The sequence below is a fragment of the Lampetra planeri genome, chromosome 1, assembly GCF_965212315.1.
Source record: "Lampetra planeri chromosome 1, kcLamPlan1.2.h2, whole genome shotgun sequence".
In the NCBI taxonomy this organism is placed as follows: domain Eukaryota; kingdom Metazoa; phylum Chordata; class Hyperoartia; order Petromyzontiformes; family Petromyzontidae; genus Lampetra; species Lampetra planeri.
In genome coordinates, this window is record NC_136107.1 from 4,149,461 (window position 1) to 4,169,610 (window position 20,150).

The window sequence follows — 20,150 nt, forward strand, 5'->3', positions numbered from 1 at the left end:
TCGCTTTTCATTGTTGTGCCCACACTGCCCCCGTGTGAGCTACTGGCGGTAGTGACGGCACCACCACCACCACCCCGCGTGGATGAATCACGGCGCCGGAGAGCAGAGGTCGCAACCGGGTACCCTATACCCGTACCCTACCCGATATCCCTAGTGCGGCCGGGTACGGGTAGACCGTGAGTCACTGGTGAGTAACTGTTTGTCACTCATTTCCCAACGTCTTGTGTCTCTTCTCACAATTCAAGTTCCTAGAATCAACCCACCCGCGCCTGCAACATGGCTTCATCCCAGAGGTCGCAATCAGGTACCCGATACCCGTACCCTACCCGTACCCGGCGTAAGGTACGGGTACGGCCGGGTACGGGTACCCGTTTGCGACCCTGGTGCGGCCGGGTACAGGTACGGGTAAGGAATCAAAACCCGTTTGCGACCTCTGCCAGAGAACCACAGGCGAGGCTCACAACTCAGCACGATGTGGAGTGCGGTAAAGCACCAAAGGTACAAGTTGGCGAGCCAGTACAACAGCAGAGTCTCAATTGCTCTTAGGGGTGACTCTTCTCGGAAATCAGCCGATGATGCTGGATGTAATTACTAGCGAAACGTCGTACTACTCAATTTGTAAATGTTGTGCATTTACTCTCCAACACGCCGGTGGGCTGAATTAGTAACTAATTGGCGCGTTTGGTTGACGTTACAAACCTTACTGATTGTGTCGGGTGGTGGAGGGTTACGACACATTCGTACTTACGCGATCTAACCCAAAAATCGTTATTATGAATAATATTTGTCGCGAAAGCATACGTGTTAAACCATTCTTCGGGGATTCGCGATTACGAAGGAAAGTGCACACGGAAAATAGCTTTCAATCACAGAGACATACACATAAACTTGTTGAGCCCTCCAAACTCACATCGAGACCCATAGACTCACACAGAAACCCATAGAGCAGGGGTCGGCAACCAAAATAAGCAGAAAGTCAATTTTTTTACAAAATTTGGTATAAAAAAACCTGCAATATTTCAAGAGCCGCAATGCATGTGAATAGCGTCACCAAACAGTCCTTAAAGTACCATCATAAGGGAGAAACACAAATAGACTGATAAGGGATTGACAGCTATGCGATCATATTCTTGGTTCTTTCGGTAAAGTCACGTATATAGAAAATAAAACTTTAAAATAGAAATACATTTTAAATAACAGAAGCGATCACCGGCCATCGTTTGACTCGACACAAATAATACTCAGATTGATGTTCCTGCTGTTGTGGAGTGACTCATGCAGCCAGCTATGGCTGCAGGGTTTTGGTGGTACATGTTGTTTATGCCATTTATTGTGAAAATTCCGTCACAGTTCCTATGATTGCTTTGTCATTGCTCTCATGGCTTTATTTTGGTGATTTCGAAAAGTGTATTGGTTTAGCCATGTTTGTTTGTTGTAGTACAGAGTTAGACTGATGGCCTTAATCTAAGTTGTCTTATGGTTGTTGTTGTTGTTGTTTGACTTGCATCCCACTGGGATTTTTGCACACAGCGTTGGTGTACGGTGTTTTTTTCTGCAATATTTTGCTGTCTTTTCTTCGATTTTCTGTTTGCACTTAGTCACATATTCACTTTAAGATGTTTTTTGTTCATGTTTTTTTTTGTTTGTTGCGGTTGCACCCGATTCAAGAGCCGAATGGCTCACAGGGCTATACCTAATACATGAACTTTGACTTGAGTCGCGGCTTCGTACACAACAATCGACGTTCACAAGCCCCGCCCCTCCTCCTCAGCGCCCCTCCCCCTTATCGCCCCTCCCCCTCATCGCCCCGCCCCCTTATCGCCCCTCCCCCTCATCGCCCCTCCCTTCTTCGCCCCTCCCCCTCATCGCCCCGCCCCCTCATCGCCCCGCCCCCTCTCCTCCGCCCCCGCATCCTCCCTCCCGAGGAAACCCGGGGGCCACCGGAACCGGTATGTCCGTGACGTCATGCGGCCTAACTTCCGGCGCAGCCCCCACCGTTGGCCTGCTCTCCCGGCCGATTCCACCCGCGGCCGCACGGCTCGAGACGCTCCTCCTGAACCGCGCTCCTAGGAGTGGCATCCCGCTCGTAGGCGGTGCTCGCTCTCTCCGCGCGAGGTATTTGCCTCTCGTCCAGTCTGTTGTTTTTTTTGTCCCCCGCCTCCCGCGTTCCGTGCCACACCGCCGCGATTGCCTGAGGGCGGGAGGAGCGAAGGCCTAGTTGGGCCGGAGGTCCTCACGGAGCCTCGGTCTTGCCTGGATTTCTCCCCCCCCCCCCCCCCTCCCCGGGCGATGGCTGCATCTCCTCTCGGCGGGCTTCATAGCCCGGAGGTGGTTTCCGCCGGGATTGTGCGCTTTTTGGCGTTGGGTTGTTGTTGGGGTCGTTCGTTTTACAATCCCGAACCTACGCGAGGGGAATGGGTCTTTGAATGACGCTTGGTTTTGTGTGGCGGGGGAAAGTGGCGGTTGTTTTTGCTGCTTTTGGTGCTGAGAACGCATGAGTTGGTTTGTGCGCGGGGGATATCGCCGTCTCCTTAGCAAAGAAATCGCAAACCCGGTTCATTACGAGTAGCATTTGTTTATTACATACGAGACAGACATGTCCAGTGTCCTTGATTCATCAGACGTAGCCCGTATCGTGTGTGTAACCCCTCGGTTATGACAAGAGACGGTAAGCCGACATGAGTGTAATTACTCCAATTCGACGATAAACAATAAAAATGCTCAATGTAATTTTGCTCTCTTATTACACGAGAGATACAACACATCGGTTTTGCGTGATCTGCCTTCATTAAGCGAGACGGAAGTCGTGTTGTTGTGTAATTAGGAATTATGTCATTGGTGTTATCCGGAGGAATGTACTGCATCCACTACACACACTAACTGGGTTTCGTGTAATGATCCCGGTGTGTACTATGAGGCAATACAACCCCTTTTATGTAATTCCTATATCTAATTACGTACGTGTTGACGCGCGCGCGCACTGATGCAGTCTTACCACACGGCATAGCGTGGCGCGTTGCTACTGTACAGTAATGTCACTTGGCTGGAACGTCTTCGCAGCTGCGTGTACCCCCCCCCCCCCCAGGTATTGTGTTCAAGTCTCCGTTTCTCTCGAATCCATTCGCTCACGACGATTGAAATAACTGGAACCTTAAAAAATTACCACCAGCAACATCTTACCACCTTTGTCGCTGACACTGCATTTTTTGACATCGCTCTAAAATAACATGAACGCAGCATCATCCTAAGCCATACATTGTTTTCGTTCGAGCCTGCGACCCAGAGTTAACGGGCCACGCATGCACACCTGTACGGCTATGCGGTGTCCGTGACTGACCGTCGTTTCGCGGTGGTGACAGCTTTGTGGAGGTAAAGGCGCGACCTGTTTGATTGCGTGACTCGCTCCCGACCGCTTGTGTGCTGCTTTTTGCATTCGCTCCCGACGTGAAAGAGATGGAAACAAGACGGCGCGCTGGTGGTCGTCACTGCAGTTGCAACGCTGCGACACGGCTGATGGGCCTAGAGTTGTTTTTCGCATTCGACCGGCGTTGTTTTTACACTACGATAAAGAATTATTTTGGTTTAAAAAAAACTACTTACGAAAGGAGATTAAACGACCTCATTGAGATGATGTTTTTTTTTAATTCGAAACTTTTTTTATTCTAAGTTAAATTGGTTCAACGAAATCGGATTATATTGATGCATGTAATAAGGGGCCACTGGCACAAGTGAAAGAATGCGTGGTCACTCCACTCAAACGTTTCATCTGCTCCCAGGGCCCTCTCCCTGCGTTTCGCCTCATGAATGAGCGGTTGTAAGAAATGGACAACAGCTGTGTGGTTCATTCAAAAACGCGGGGGGGGGGGGGAATTGTAATCCGCGCAACGAAATTTAATAATCTACCGCACAAAATCCATGCTAAATGGATATTTGAACCTTATGGCGGGACCCCGGGGTCCCGAATAAACGGAAGTAAAAATCGTAATTTTTTATTTTTGGCGACTCCGTCCCACCGCGCACATAAACGCCGCGACCCACCCGGCACGCGGATCATTCTGTTGTCGTGTCCAAGCGCAGAAGAGCTGAACAAGCGAATGCACTCCATGCTGGGGTATGGGCAGGATCATAAGTCTTACCCAAAGCTGCTCAAACTGCCTACACGATTTAAGTTCTTTATTTGTCATCGCGGGATGCATAATACAGTGAAACTGCTCTCATCTTCATTATTATTTGTGAACTACCAATGTCTGCAGCCAGGATCAATCGATGACAATCCTATTACCTGCAGATATTTAACAGATGAGATGCGTTGCACCGTTAATTCCTCATGTTTGATAATACTTATCTTCATCATGGGACCTCCTTTGCCAGTACCAAAATATGAGAATAGGTTTTCCCCTTTTTGCTGGCAAAAAAAACAGGTGTTAAGATGTTTAAACACCAAAGGGAAACCTTTGACAAGGAATCGTGTCTGTCTGCGTGTGTGTCTCTGTGTCTGTGTTTTGTCTCTCAAATCTAGTTCTACCTGATGACGGTTGCTTGTGTTCCAATCGAAACGTCGTACTCTATTTCAATTATTTTGTTTCTACGTGACTTTACCGAAATAACCAAAGAGTAATATATGTATTCTCTTTGAAACTGATTGGTCCATACCAGGGACAGCTTTCTTTTGAGCCGAGTCTCAAATGGTGTTAGACCAGAGGACGACATTTTGAGACTAGGCTCAAAAGAAAGCTGTCTCTGGTGTGGAACAATCAGTTTATAAGGCCATCATATATTATCAGAGTATGTTTTTTGTTTGCATTCTGACTACATAATGCAGACACGATTCCTTGTAAAAGTTTTCAGTTTGGTGTTTTGACATCTTAACACCTATTTTGTTGCCAAAAAAAGGGGAAAACCTATTCTCAATACTTATCTTGTCCGTATGCATCTCTGTAGATAGGTTTTTTTTGCGGTTAAGCCATAGTCCCCACATACCACTTGTATCAATGCGGATAAGAAGAGCGGGGACCCACTACTCTGTAGACTAACATTGGTATAAACGCTTATTACAATATGAACAGCGCATTGAAAACGCTTAATATTTTATGTACTGTTTACAAAGTGTGTTCACAAATCCACACTGAGAAACATGATGATTGACAGGGGTGTAAATACTTTTTTCGATAGTGTATTTAAATAGAGGTACAGCAGGTAAGTAGTTTTCAGTTTTAAAGGCATAGTTTAACAAGACAACATTTGCCACCATCCTTCAAACCCATTAGTGAAAAAAAGCAAAGTTTTTCTTTACATTATAATATAATGTTTATGCGAGAGCCAGGGGCTCATGGGACCCCGAGGTCCCGCCATGAGGTTCATTTCCACACCATGGAAATGACAAGGACATCGTTGTGTTCCCGTGGCAAGGATGGCCGACTTTAGATCTCTTGGATCACACACGGCTCATCTTCCACATCAAGCAATCTTCTACGATGACATGCGAGCTCTGTATCAAGTGTCCGGTCACACATCTGCTCATTATTTTATGTTGATGTGCACACTGTTGAGTAATCCGGACCCACAGGCACCCGCCCAGCACTCTGTGCTAAGCGATGTGGTAGCTGTGGTGGCCGAGGGACGAATGTATTACCCACATCAACAGTTTCATCATCTCAGAGATCCCGTAGTAACGCTTCGTGTTTAATCTCAGCGTAGAAAGGGTTCCCATGTAGTATAATGGGGTCAGCCCAAGCAAAACGCCATTGTTTTGATTTTTAGTAGATGTGAGTCAGCCTGAATACAATGAAATCTGCAGAGATGCAGTGTATCACATGGATACGCCCATAAAACAAGTCCCACCAATTAAAAATAGATTCTTGTAGTGTCATACTGATGCTATGAACCATGGAGGATGGTTGATATTATTTCCGTGGAAACATTATGATCGGGTCAAGCCTCACTCCGCATCTAAAGCTTGTAACAAAAACTGTCCGATTGGAAACAACATCCTTTCTTGAAACGCCGCTTGTTATTTCCGCAGGACTGGCTGGCCGAAGCAGGTTGCTGCATCGACGGCGGCGTGCATTTGTTCCCCGCTTTCCGGTCCCGTCTGCAGCACGAACGAGTACCATCGCTGTCCACAAAATTGACCGCCGACTCAACGGGGGACGAAAATGATTGCGCGGTGTCACCAGAGAGGCGCGTCGTGGGAGCGCCCCGCTGCCAACGATGGCACCGCCTGCACGACAACTTTATGATAACGTCTCGGGCTTTTCCAAGAAACGCGCAGGCCCCTCTGCGATGTTCGCCTCCAGAGAAAACAGATGAAGAAACAGAAGCGCAAACGCTTGTTTAGGTTAGGTCTGACGAGCGCTGTCTTTTGAAAAATTAACACATCCACCGCACCTCGCCAAAGAACTGCTCGTGGAAAAATTTGGGGGGGGGGGGGTGGGGGGGAAAAAAACTGGATTATCGTTACCTTTAGTTTAAAAAAAGCAAACGTTTTACGAGTCCTGTGCAATCTTTGATTGCTCGTAGGGAGAACCGTCTTGCCCAGTTGCAGAGCTTTGTTTCTGGCAAGAAGAAAGCTGCGCATCCTGAGCCGTGCAACCTCTTCCCCTTGCCCCGTTCCCCCAAAGCAACCGGATCCCATCGCCTGCCCCGGTCTCTCTACCCTGCCCAACGCGCACCTCCCTTCCTCTTCCTCCCCCTCCTCCTCCCCCCCCCCCCCATTGTCGCCCTCGTCCCACCGCACAAGGCGCCCGGCTTGCCTCCTGTCCCGCCCGATTGTCCTCTCCTTCATATTTTCGGCACCGCTGCGAGTCCGCGTCGGCGACCATGTCAGAGGGGTGCGGGCGCGAACGGCGCGTGGACGCGGAGTACGCCGTGTGCCTGCTGGAGCAGCTGCGCGGTTTCTACGAACGCCAGCTGCTCACCGACGTCGTGCTGGTTGCCGAGGGCAACGAGTTCCCGTGCCACCGGACTGTGCTGGCCGCGTGCAGCTCCTACTTCCGGTTAGTGGAGCCGATATTCGCGCACACGTGTACATGCACACGCACACAAACAGACGCGCGTGGTTGTCGTCAGTTATTTGACCTTGACTTAAAGCTTTCGTGACTGCAGGAATTCATACTCTTTGGGTCTTTCGGTAAAGCCACGTAGATAGAAAAATAGTAAAAATATCACGACGTTTCGATCGCTGTATTCTTTTCACCTGATGGCGATTGCTTGTGTTGCGATCGAAACGTCGTGATATTTTTTATTGTTCAACGGTTTTGCTTAACTTGATTCCTCTGTTTGTCGTGGTCAAATCTTGTAATCAAAATTTCGTCCACTTCCCGTTGTCCGATCAATTCCACATTTTGCACACGTACTCAGATCCGGTGACAAATGCATGCCTGTATCAAAATCGGCATCAATTAATAAATTAATTCGCTACTTTAAAGCCATTTCATTTTGTATGGACGACTTTTTTTTGTGGAAGTCAAAAACGCCGCGATCCCTAAACTGTGGAATCTGCTCGCACAAAAGCAGGCGCCGCGTGTCTCAGACACCAATGACGTACTTCTCAACCGTGAGTTAAACGAAGTTGTTTTAAAAAACACTTTTTTAAAGGAGTTAATTTTTTTGTATCTACGTGGCTTTACCGAAAGACCCAAAGAATAGTAATTTGACCGTACGCCATGTCACGCTAGAGAGTGTAGCTTATGAAGGCAGATGGCCTCTGAATGTTCGAGAATGGTACAGTGAAACAATGGATTTTGCTAAACTGCCGTTTACTGCCACCATTATAGCCCCGTTGCTACTCAAAACAACCTGGCATCATGCATGGTGGTTGCCCATCCAAGCGCTATTCAGGCTTAACCCTACTTAAATGATCTGACGGGATTGAGTGCAACACACGCGTATACACACATGTAAAACGACGGAGAGTTGAGGCTGTTTGCGAGCATCCATTAAGATCTGCACAGCACGCGCGGAGTTCGTGTGTTCTCTAACCCAGGATTCAACCTCGCAGCTCGCGTGCACATAGGCGTCCATGCGGGTCCACATTCCTGCGTGAGTCACTCGCATCATGTCCGCCCACACGCACAGACTCCTTCCTTTTGTGACCATGACTTATACCTAGCGATGGATGCCCAATGTGCGAATCCTGGCCATGCCGCGTTTAGCTGCTGTTGAATTGTTGAAGCCGGGCAAGCGTTTGAACTGCACTTCATGACACGGTGAGCACGTGTACAGTTTCTGTGCCATTCGTGGCGAAGCTGGAAATTTTGACGTTTTTCGGGGTTCTTCACCCCTGATCTCATGATGGGGCCTGTGCAGTTTCCACTGATGTGCTGCCCTTTGCCATTCCGCCGATGGACGAAGGGCTCCCCCGTGCAGCGTCGGTCACGGGAATGATTTAACCATACGTTGCTACGCTGGTCGGTACGGGTTGGTGAAGCGGAAGGGTCGCCTTGGACCGGTTTTGGCATCGCTCAGAGGTGCAGACATCACTTCACTGTTCGCCATGATCGGGAATGGAATTGAGATCATCTGGTTCGCAGAGCAATATGCTTTGAACTGTTTAACCCCTCTACCTGTATTTAAATGAAAAAGAGCTAATATACCAATAGTTCTGCCGCTTACCATTTTGAGAATACTGAGTGTATTAGGTTTGCTAGTACAGAAATGGATTCATGAACTAATCTGCATGGCGTTGATAGTGTATTATCCCCTTGTGTGCTTGGGATGAAAAAAAATGTTGGTTCTCTGGTTTCATTCACAGGCCAAATGCGCATTAATGAAATTGGCTGAATCTCCGAATGCAATTACTTACCCTCTTGGAAAAAAAAGTCTTAAGAATCTTGAAACTTTCCTTTGGAACTGGTTGGCATTACTATTTTGACTGTTATCAAGAGTGTCCTGTGTGACAAATGTGGCATTCCTGGATAAATAAAGTGCATGGTTATTTGAATGATTTTCCACTAAAAATTATGAAAGAAAGGATTTTGGTCATCGTATCAATAGGTCGGTTATTGAAGGCAGACCTCGATAAAAAATCTGAAATGAACTGGCACGTGACATTCACTTGGAGGGACTTTGGAAATCTAGAATTGACGATAAAAAGCAACAAAGATATCAATGTTCGTAGAGCAGCGGTCACCAACCTTTTGGCACCAGGGACCGGTTTCGTGGAAGACTATTTTTTCACGGACCGGGAGGGGGGGGGGTCATCATTGGGTCTTTCCCCCTTTTCAAAGAAGCTCTCCAGCGACGTTTGTTTTTTACTCATTGTGGCTACTAGGGGTTAGCAGCTTGTGGGCTCACCAACACTGTGACTAAGACAAGTGCGCAGTGCGGGAAGAAGGCGCGGACGGAAGTGGTAAATAAAATAATGGGGGCGGGCCACGCGCGGACTCACCGCTCACCTCCTGCTGTGCGGCCCGGTTCCTAACAGGCCACGGACCGGTACCGGTCCGCAGCCCGGGAGTTGGGGACCCCTGCCCTAGAGGGCAGAGTTTTGAATCTGTGTGAAGTGCTTAATAAGCACATAGACACCGCTGAAGGCAATATAAGAAAAGCAGAGTAATGTGCAAAAGAGCATGGAGAGATAACAAAATAATATTATCATCAACTTGTAATGCACCACTGAGTAATATCTCACTCTTGAAGAGAGAGAGCGACGCAGAGGTACGAGGAACCACAGACGAGCGGGGAAGGGCGGTTGAACGGGTGCCAAATGTCCCTCCCCTAAGCTCTGCGATATTCTGTATATTACCCGAAAGTGTAGTTGGCAAATTATGATTGAGCGTTTACACGTGGGAGGAAACCGGAGCGTCTGAAGAAAACTCACACGTGCGAGGGGTCAACACTATCCTGCCTTCTCCTTGCGAGCCAGGGTATGGCATCGCAACAGCGACGGAAAGGGCGTTACGCAATGTTTTTGCGATCCACCAATCCTTGCCTCCGCAGTGCTGGATTTCGGGTGTACGGCACCACCGCCTGGCTAAGATGAGTGCTTGGAAGTTTCATTTTAGAGATAGAAAAGAACAACATGGATTATGACACACGTGCATTTTAGAGACATATTCACTCTGAACAAGTTTAAGAGGATAACCGCCGAGGAGATGGAGCGATAAAATCAGGTTTTATGCAGGTGCTAGGTGGATTGTTACATCACTGGACCATAATGGATATTGAATGCTTTTTGGGAAGCCTTCATCCGGCAGTGGATTGGTCATGGCTGAAGATTTTTATTTTTAAACACAGCACTTTCTAGAACTTTCCAGGCCTCGTTGCAATCACTGCACATGCCAAGCCGCAGAACTTGCTGTGCGCGCTGGAGTTTATAATTTGCATTGATTTTGTGAGTGTTGGGTCTGCGTCAGCGTCTCTGTTTTTTTTTTTAGTCTGGCTGGATGATGCATTGGGGGAGGGGATTAGCATGCAGGGTGAGCACTATAAGAGCATTGTGGTGACTAATGATGAAAGTTTTCGCATCGTGACGAAAATATGAGAGAAAATGTTCCTTCTTGGTACGAAGCAACACTGGGAAATATAGTATTTCCACAAGGCATGAGCACTCTTGAATCTGTGACTAAACATGACGTTTTTAGGTTTGGCCTTGTTGCGGTTCAGAGTTTTTTTTTTTACAACAGTGTTCTTCACTAATTTTCAGAGGGAGGGGGGCACTTTCATCGGTAAGACATCGTCTCTGTAAGGGCCGTCACATTTGAAAACATTGGGGTTTGGCAGCACGATGATGGGGGTCTTTTCACATTTGTGTATTGTCGGGGGCCGCACGTTAGGGGTCGCACTAAATGCCACCAGGGACAGCCACTGGCCCGCGCGAGCCTTGCAATTAAGGACACTGATTTACGGTCATTTTTATTGGACGGTGTTCTTGAGCTTCAGAACATAGACAACACCGATAGTCAATCAAATGAGCTGACATTAACCATGTGACAGCATCGCCGGTTTTCTATAATGCAGGCTTCAATGGTACCACATTACCCAGGTCCTCGCTTGCACAAGAGATGGTGAGCCTCTGGACTCTCACTGGATTGAATACATAAAGTAAAATGAGTCTTCTTGGTTCTTTCGGTAAAGTCACGTAGAAGGGAAATAATAAAATAATAAAAATTAAACATAATTAAATAATTCTCACGACGTTTCGGCCACAACGCAAGCAGCCGTCCTCAGGTGAAGACCAGGTCTGTCGGGGAGACAGCGTCTGAATGAAACACCACCACGCTTGGAGCGTATATTTAAGCTGGGTTGGAAGGGGAAGAGCGCCTTGACAAAATAATTTGCATATCAAAAGGAATTTAGCATATTTATGGGAAATGCAGATAAAATAATGAGCTTCCCCTTGTTAGTACACTGCTGGATGAAAGCCTTCCCCGGTCAGGGGGGTTATCCGACCGTACTTTATCGCGCTGCGTCAGTGCGGTGTGGTAAAGCACGGAACCCCAGGACCCGGTTCGTATCACTCGACACTGATGTTAGTCATTGCCAGGATTCGAACTCGGGTTGCCAGGTTCGCTGCTCACTGAGGATTGACTTGCGAATAGTGGGCCACAGCATTCAGTGGACATTGATTTCTTGTGCAAATAAGGCCTCGGCAAAAGATGATACCTTGTGGTTTGACTCGTGCATTGTTTCTCGATGTTCAAGTGCATTTATATTTTTCTTCTTAAAGTTCATTTTAAAATAAGCACCGCATGCCTATGTTGGTGCTGGCTTGGCAATAACAAACTCTCCCTACTGTTGTCCTCCTTACCCCCCTTCCCTTCCCCAACCGCCTTGCTCTCCAATAATAACCCCCCCTCCCCGCCCAGGGCCATGTTCATGAGCGGGCTGAGTGAGAGCAAGCAGACCCATGTGAACCTGCACAACGTGGACTCGGCGACGCTGCAGATCATCGTGGCTTACGCGTACACGGGCCACCTGGAGATGAGTGACGGGGTCGCGGAGCAGCTGTTTGAGACGGCCACCTTCCTGCAGGTCTGCTGCGTCATTCCGCGCCGCGTCATTCCGCGCCGCGTCATTCCGCGCCGCGTCATTCCGCGCCGCGTCATTCCGCGCCGCGTCACTCCTCGCCACGTTCACCCCGCATCGCATGTTATTGGCGCCGCGTCACTGCGCCCTGCATCTCATTCCTCCGCTGTCCTTTACTGCGCACCGTGTTAGTCCACGCCATTCTCATAAAAGACCCGGCATGTAAACACGGTGTTGTCCGTGACTCTGACATTGAAATGAAAACTCGAGATACTGGTGGCTAGGTTGCTCGAAGGTCGGAGCACTCGGTGGTGTCGCCGAGATGCTTCAGCCATCTGATGATTTCAATTGCAGTGAGTTGTTGATGATGAAGCCGTTGTTTAAAATTTCGGTTTTCACTTAATTTGACTGAATTCCGTCTTGGAAAAAAACAAACACATTTTTACTGCAATGCAAACAGGAAAGTAACAAATAACCTAAACACATTTGTCAATATCACCTCCTTAAAAACAAAGACATAATCGGCGACATTTCGAGAAATGGCCCTTGGTTATTGCTCGTTAACATAGGAAAGTAGTTGAGAAGTGGTTCAGCCCCTTGGGTGTGGATTAAAACAAAACCACGAGCTGTTGACTAACACAGTGGGGGGCGGGTGGTCACTCTTGTGCTGGAGTTCCATGTTCCTCCTCCATTTCATGGCATGACGCTGACAGCATATTTGCACTACACTGTGGTAACATTTTTTTCAATGAAAATAAATTACAAATGTGTCTGCATTTCAAGAACATCATGTTCACTTGGCCTCCCTCCCTCCCGCCCGCCACCCTCTGCCGCCCACCGCTGCACTGCCTCGTGTAGGTAGAGGAGGTGGTGTGTCGCTGCCGTGACTACCTGGTGAAGAAGGTGTGCACGGAGAACTGCCTGCATCTGCTCGGCTTTGCAGACATGTATGCGTGCGGCGAGCTCAAGACGGCGGCTCGTCGCATGGTGGAGCACCGCTTCCCGGCGCTGTGCCGGCACGAGCACTTCCTGCAACTCCAGCCGCAACTGCTCATGGAGGTGAGCGGAACAGAGACGTCCAATGGCATCGACGACGGCGACAGTAACATCCGTTTAGGGGTTTCTGACGGTGTCCCGGTGCTACCAGAGGAATTGTAACTCGCTTAAGTATGTATGTTGAATTTCCTTCGCACAGTACATAGCCAGCCGATCTGATCGCAGGAGCGGAAAGGGCAGTACCAGTTGATTTTTTTAAATCAACGTTTTTATCATCGTGATTTCCTTTAGGTTACCCTCTTGCCTATGACCTTATTCACCAAGGAGGACGTGTCCGATCGTGTCACCTTTCGGAAGCTGATGGCAAGGTTGAGCGGGGGGGGGATAGTGCTCGCAAATGCATGCGAGATTAATTTTAGGTGACCGCACGGCTGTTCCATTTGGTCGTCAGCAGAGGGCAGTGGTGCAGCACATTCGAAGATGTTAAGTGACTCGAATGCTTCCTGACTTAACCAACCTGCGCTGATCACCCCGGGTCGTGCGGTGTGACTTGATAGCAATGTTTCATCGTCCCCTCCGCAGGTGCTCGGCAGCGACAACCTCAACGTGGAGAAGGAGGAGACGGTGCGGGAAGCGGCCATGCTGTGGCTGGAGTACAGCCCGTCGTCGCGCTCGCAGTACCTCTCCGCCGTGCTCGGGCACATCCGCATCGACGCGCTGTCTGAGGTGCTGCCCCCCACCTCCACGTGACCCTGAGCCCCGTGACCTCATGACACCATGCGACCCCTCACCTCCAAATCCTACCACACCTTGCCCCACGAACTCACAACCTCACCACCTCGCAATCCCACAAGCTGCAATTCCTGGCACGGCCCCTTTAACCCCTATGACCGGTTGCACAAGCGTTCGGCGCGTACCGATGCACCGTTAAATTAATGGTAACTGTTGATAATATTAAACAATGCCCGAGAAGACACGGGGTGAGGGCTGCCACGGTTTTGGCTGACGGCTGAGTGATGGTGCTTGGCACATCAGCAACTCAAATGTGGGTAAAAAACAAAACAGGCCATAGGTTGCATTGGGGAGGAGGTGGCAAGTAGCCAATAAAATGCCATCCCTTGCCATAACCACACCTAGCCACTATCACGAGCCCTGACAATGACCCTCATCAACTGACCAAATTGGCACTAGTTTCAGCCCTCCCACTAACCAAAACCAGATCGTCAACCTAACCAGGTAGTCAGCTACCAACCAGCCTCTAGTACTCATCCTCCCAACTGACGCACTATGTACGCATGTTGAACTTCTTTAGCACCGTACGTAGCCATCCATGCTAATTTGTCGGCTACGCTGATCGGTTGGCCCCTGTTCAATTGCGGGCTCACAAGATATTCCTCTTCTCTCCTCTGCCCATGACTGACTGTCGCTTCTCTACGAAGTGTTTTCATTCACACCTTTCCGTAGAAGTACACGAACCCTCCCTTTTCTGCAAAGTCCATATCCGTTTTGTACAGCATTTTGAGATGCATTTGCAATTAGGCAGTTATAAATCAATTGGAATGACACTAATCCGACTGGCGGTCCTAACACTAAACGATGACTCCGATCCTGCCAGGGGTGCCCCAGTTAAAATCTATCCAGGGCCTTGTGTCACGTGCGTCCAGTACAAAATTGTAATGAGAGAGCCCAGCCACTACTAGTGGCTGTCGCATCAACTCCAATCCTGCGAAGCATCCTTGTCTCTCTTGGTCTGCGGCCTCCCTCCCACGCAATGCTCCTCTGTGAACCACATCAGCACGGTACAGCGGAAGGTGTGGACACCTGCTCCGTAAATGGGAGATGAACGAATCTCCAACGCGTCACCATGGAGCAAGCCAAACAAACGATGGCCTGCTTGGTGAACGCGCTGTTGCTGTGCTCATTCGCAGGAGGACTGCGTGGAATACATGGGGCGCCGCGGTGGCGAGGTGTTAACTCTGTCGCCTGGTATGCAGGAGTTTGTGATTTCGATCCTGACCCTGATGCCTGTATATTTGGAGTTTGCATGTTCTCCCCTGTGGTCGCGCGGATTTTTGTACGGGTCCTCCGGTTTTTCCCTCCATGTGTAAAAGCGTGCGTTTAGAGTAGTAGTTGTTTGCTATAAGTTTCCACACAATAAGCCACTTCGTTGAGTTATCATTTGTAGCCAGGTCACTTCTTAAAAATAGCTATTTAGCTCTGTGGGCCTTACTTGGTCAAATCTAAAATATTTTTCTTTAGTACATTCACCGTCCCTTGATTCCATCAACTGGATTTCTAACTTCACGTATGCCACACAGATTTTTTCCGTACGAAAGAAAAATCTCATTAGCCGAGGTGGTCCCAGCGCCGCGTGGCGATGGTCTCTGTGGTGCTATCTTTGCGTGTGGCGTGCTGTGCAGGTGACGCAGCGCGCCTGGTTCCAGGGCCTCCCGCCCAACGACAAGTCCGTGGTGGTGCAGGGCCTCTACAAGTCCATGCCACGCTTCTTCAAGCCACGACTGGGCATGACCAAGGAGGAGATGGTGGTGTTTGTGGAGGTGCCGGTTGGGGATGAGGGCAGCCGCCCGGGAGCCCAGGCGGCCATCTGCTACAGCCCTCAGGCCGGAAAGGCAATGCCCTTTAAATATATTTTGATATAAATATGTGTGTATTTATGGCGTTTTTTAAATTTACTTTATGGCTGAAAGCAAGATATACGGTAACATCTCAGCTCGCCGGACCCCAATTAACCGGGGTTTGCATTTAGCCGCACCAAGAATCTGAATGCATGATCTGTACGAAAGAGGCTCGGCACCCCGAGCCTGGGTCAACCGAGTCCCCTCTTTGGCTCCACGTTCGACGCATCCGGTCGTGACGGTTGCACCCCCTCCCCACCCGTCGTGTGCACCCCACAGGTTTACCGCTTGTGCAGCCCCCCCGGCGAGCTGCGCAAGGTGGGCGTGCTGGTCACGCCGGACAACGACCTCTATATTGCCGGGGGCATGGCGCTCTCGGGCTCCCCGGGCTTCGGGGCGAGTGGCGGCGGCGGCGGCTCGGAGCCTGCGCCGGCCACGCCGCAGCAAGCCCACCCGCACGGCCGCGTGCCAGTGCGCTCCTTCTACTGGTTCGATGCGCAGCAGAACGCCTGGGTGGGCAAGGCGCCCATGCTGCAGGCGCGGACGCAACCGGCGCTCGTATACTGCCGTGCGCAGGTGGGGGAGGGGGTGGAACCGCACGGCCGACATCGCCCTCGCCAGTCCCGTCCCCCAAAACACCCCCCCGACACCCCATCCTCCGCTCCTTCCCCGTGACAATCCCTGAAGTGCGATCGTCACCTCCATTCCACTCCTGTCGTCTCCCCCTACTCTACGATCACCGCTCCTTACCGTCCACCCACTTCCTCCCCTTGCTCTCTTCTCCCTTTCCTGGGCGCCAGTTGCCCCGTCTGGTTCTGCCTTCCCAACTCTCAACTCCTCTCCTCCCCGCCACCCTTCACAATGCTAACCACCGCCACGTACACATTACCCGTGCGCGCGCGCGCACGTTCTCGCGGGTGGAAACGTACACGTGTGCTTGCGTGCGTGCGTGCGTGCGCGTCCAGGTGTACGCGCTGGGTGGCGAGGTGGTGGTGGAGCCGGGCCGGCGCTCGGTGGAGCGCTACGACGTGCGGCGCGACGCGTGGTCGCCCGTGTCGCCGGCCCCCTTCCCGTGGCAGTGGTGCGCGGCGGTGGAGTGCCGCGGGCGCGTCTACGCCATGGCGCACGACCGCACCTTCTGCTACGACCCGGCGGCCGACTCGTGGACGGAGCTGTCCCTGCGCCGCACGAGCCGCTGCTTCGCCTCGGCCGCCGCCCTCGACGGCCGCATCTACTACATCGGCGGGCTGCACATCAGCGGCGGCGGCTGCGGCATCAGGGTGCCGTCGGGCACGCTCAACGGCTCCTCCATCTCGGTGGAGGTGTTCGACTCGCAGGCCAACGCGTGGGAGATGCGCGCCTGCATCCCCGCGCGCCGCTACTCGGACCCGTGCGTGCGTGCCTTCGCGCTGCTCGGCTCGCTCTGCGTGTTCCTGCGCGAGACGCACCTGGCCGACCGGCCGCGCTACGCCGTCTACCGCTACGACGCGGCGCTCGACCGCTGGGAGCTGCTGCAGCAGGTGTCGGAGCGCGTGCTCTGGGACCTGGGCCGCGACTTCAAGTGCACCGTAGCGAAGCTCTACCCGTCGTGCCTCGCCGAGTCGCCGTGGAAGCCGCCGCCGCCGCCCGCGTCGCTCTCGCCCATGGTGGAGATTGACAGCTTCGACGATATCGAGGAGGTGGTGCTCATCCCACCCGACTGACGAGACGAGGCGGAGGGAGGCGGGCGGACACCGAGGATAGAGGGGCGAGCGGGGGCCGAGAACGCACCCGAGCGGAGAGAGAGAGAGACGGAGAGGGAGCGACAGAGGAGTAGGACTGAGGAACGCGACACGGGAAGCGAGGGAAGACGACCGACCTCAAAGACCCTCCTCGGTCAAATCCTCGGGCTGACCGAAATTGCAGTTGCGAATGGAAAAAAAAGAGTAAAATAAAAAAATACGTGTGCATCATTATGTTGGGGTTAAACGCGGGGTTAGGTGAAAAAGTCGTTTGTCAGCTGTCCGTATCTCCCGCCCTCCGAGACACATTCACGGACGACGCTTGGTGCATGCTGGGCACACGACGTGCGTAATTATATCTTTGAGACGTCGCTGGAGCCCGCTACTTGCGCCATGACCACCGCGTGACCTCTGCGTGCGGAGCGCCAGACCGCCCCCCCCACCCCCATCGACGGCTCGTGTGCAGTAATGAAGTAATAGCGAGCCGCTCGCCCGCCCGCCCGCTTGCCCAGCCGGCGCCGCGTCCACAGCTCGGCGCTGCGACGCATCAATCAGCCTACACGTCGTGTGACTATGTAAACCGTTCATTTGTTTTGTATATTTAGCCCCTCATCGGTGCAGTGTGGCTGCTGCTCATTTTTCGTTGTCTTTTTTTTTCCACCTGATCAGTGTTTTCCTAGGTGCACCTTCATTATAAGGGTGACCCCCCCCCCCCCCGCCCACCCCCCCTCCTCCCTCCTCCCTCCCCCCCGTGTCGTGTTTTGTATATTTGTATAATTTCCAGCGGACTGCATACTATAGCCCAAGAACCCCAGACCCTTCCGAACCCCCCCCCCCCACCACCAAACTCTGCCTCTTGACCATCCTTGACCACCCTTTCCCCTGTGCCTCCTCATCCATCGCCTCTTTCCTCGTCTGCAGTCTGGAGTTCTTGGTTGGGGTCTGGCGATTTCCCCCCCCCCCCCCCCCCGTTCGTGCGTTACGCAGCGGGACGGCGTTGCGCGTCGCGAAACTGGGAGAGCTGCAGACTGCCGACGACTCCGTTCGTGGCTAGGAACCGTTGAGTTCTGCGGCGACCGTTGATCTTTCCGTGAGCCGCTTGTCGAGCCCTGCCAATCAAACGCGTTCATTAGGAAGTCATTGGCCGGTGAGTTTCCAGCGATCGCATGCATTGCCCACCGACCTCTAGGGATATGACGGCCACATTTGAATGACATATAGCCTTGAGAGTCCATCAGCCTGTCGGTCTGGGTTTGGTCCGAAACTCTGCGGACCAATCCCGGCAAACGTATGTTCTCGCGTCAAACTCTGGATGGGTCTCTTGCTTTCAGTCTCATCAGCAGGACCTTGGGTGTCGGGGTGAGAGCACTGTTCCAGCACTGTTGTTGTACGGTGCAGTGCATCGAATTTCGTAGATAAATCAGGGGGACATTTACTTATTGTTGATCTCCTGGGGAAGAGGAGTTGAGTACTCCGCTGCCCTGGAACTGGTTGGTGTATGAAGATCTGAGCTGGCACTGCACTGCAGTTGGCACCCTGTAGTTTTTTAAACAACAACAACGGAGTTTGCGTTTATAGTTTTAATTCCCACAATGTCTCAAGTGGGCACTGCTACTTTGAACATTGAGTTCCTCTCGCGTGTTGTTCAAGAGACCATCGATGGTCCGTAACCTTCACTTGGCTGGAAACTGGACGAACGATCGCAGAAATCGACAGTTCATCGCCGTAACAGGGAGGCGTTGGCATCATTTTGTCATCGCGAGTCTCGGCCGGGAGAGTGGGGGGGGGGGGTGACGCACGCGCTGCAGACGCGAGAGAGACGCGACGCCCATCGTGGGTTCACGGCGATGGCTCGCGCATGTCCCCCCCCCCTTCCCACTTGCACTGCGGACAAGCGCTCTCCGTGGCGGAGACGGCGACTTACCCTCGAGCCGGCATGGCGAAGAGAAATTTAAGCAAGTAACTGCAGCGTGCGGGCGCTCGCCAATTGGTCTCATCGCGACGTGTTGAAAGCATTGGCCGCTTCCTTCTGTGCTACTCGACTTCTGGTGCGCTCACTTGAATGAAGCCCAGCGGTTGTGGGGCCGTTGCTGCTGTGAGAAATCACTGCAGGCCAGCGCCATGACAGAGACACTGAAGCTGATGTCGCAGAGATCCTGGCTTCGAATCTGGGTTTCAGCCACCCATGACTTTTAACTGGGTTCTCAAGAGTAGCGAGTTGATCATTTCCGCCCGGTCACCAATAACTGCATCAAAAAAAGTCACATTTGTTCGACTAAAATCTGGCTCTGGGGATTGCATAGGAAAATGCATACGTGTATTAATATTATATATGGTAAGGTGAGAGTCTCTTTTTGCAGGATGGGACCTGGGGTGCAGAAAGAATATACACTACGGACAAAGTTGGCACGGATATTTGCGTTACGCATTGAGCAAAAATGGGACATCAGTGGCCCATCGAGGGCTGTTCTGTGGCTCCGAAGTCCTGTTGAAGGGACTTGAGAAACAATCTTTGGGGCCATTCTATGACACAAAATTCGTATGGCTATAGTTTTTAATTAGTGTCATATCATCACTCTACCGTAGTACAATTGGAATACAGTGTTGCTTTTAAAAAAAACTAATAGGAAATTATTATTCTCAGTACTGATGTTGGTGAAATGATGTGGCGATCGATTCGGAGCAAATCCCTTTGGAAGTGGACGTTGGTCGTTTTTCTTTTCATGGATCGGGCCACGGGAAAAGTGAGCGAGTCGAGTGAGAGATTGGTCCAGACGAAGCGATTGTCCTTGCTAAATTCCTCCCCGCGGCACCCACGTTAAACCGCACC

At 51.2% G+C, this 20,150-nt stretch overlaps 1 protein-coding gene across 1 annotated transcript; it reads left to right on the forward strand.

Moving 5' to 3' along the window:
- The first annotated feature begins 1,942 nt into the window (after window positions 1-1,942).
- On the forward strand, window positions 1,943-17,793 carry KBTBD2 (kelch repeat and BTB domain containing 2). Its single transcript, XM_078611664.1, has 8 exons — window positions 1,943-2,115; window positions 6,023-6,995; window positions 11,808-11,973; window positions 12,826-13,026; window positions 13,546-13,689; window positions 15,384-15,593; window positions 15,879-16,175; window positions 16,565-17,793. Exons 2-8 carry the CDS (start codon window positions 6,820-6,822, stop codon window positions 17,300-17,302), a joined length of 1,932 nt encoding a protein of 643 aa, XP_078467790.1. The 5' UTR covers window positions 1,943-2,115; window positions 6,023-6,819; the 3' UTR covers window positions 17,303-17,793.
- Window positions 17,794-20,150: the final 2,357 nt, after the last annotated feature.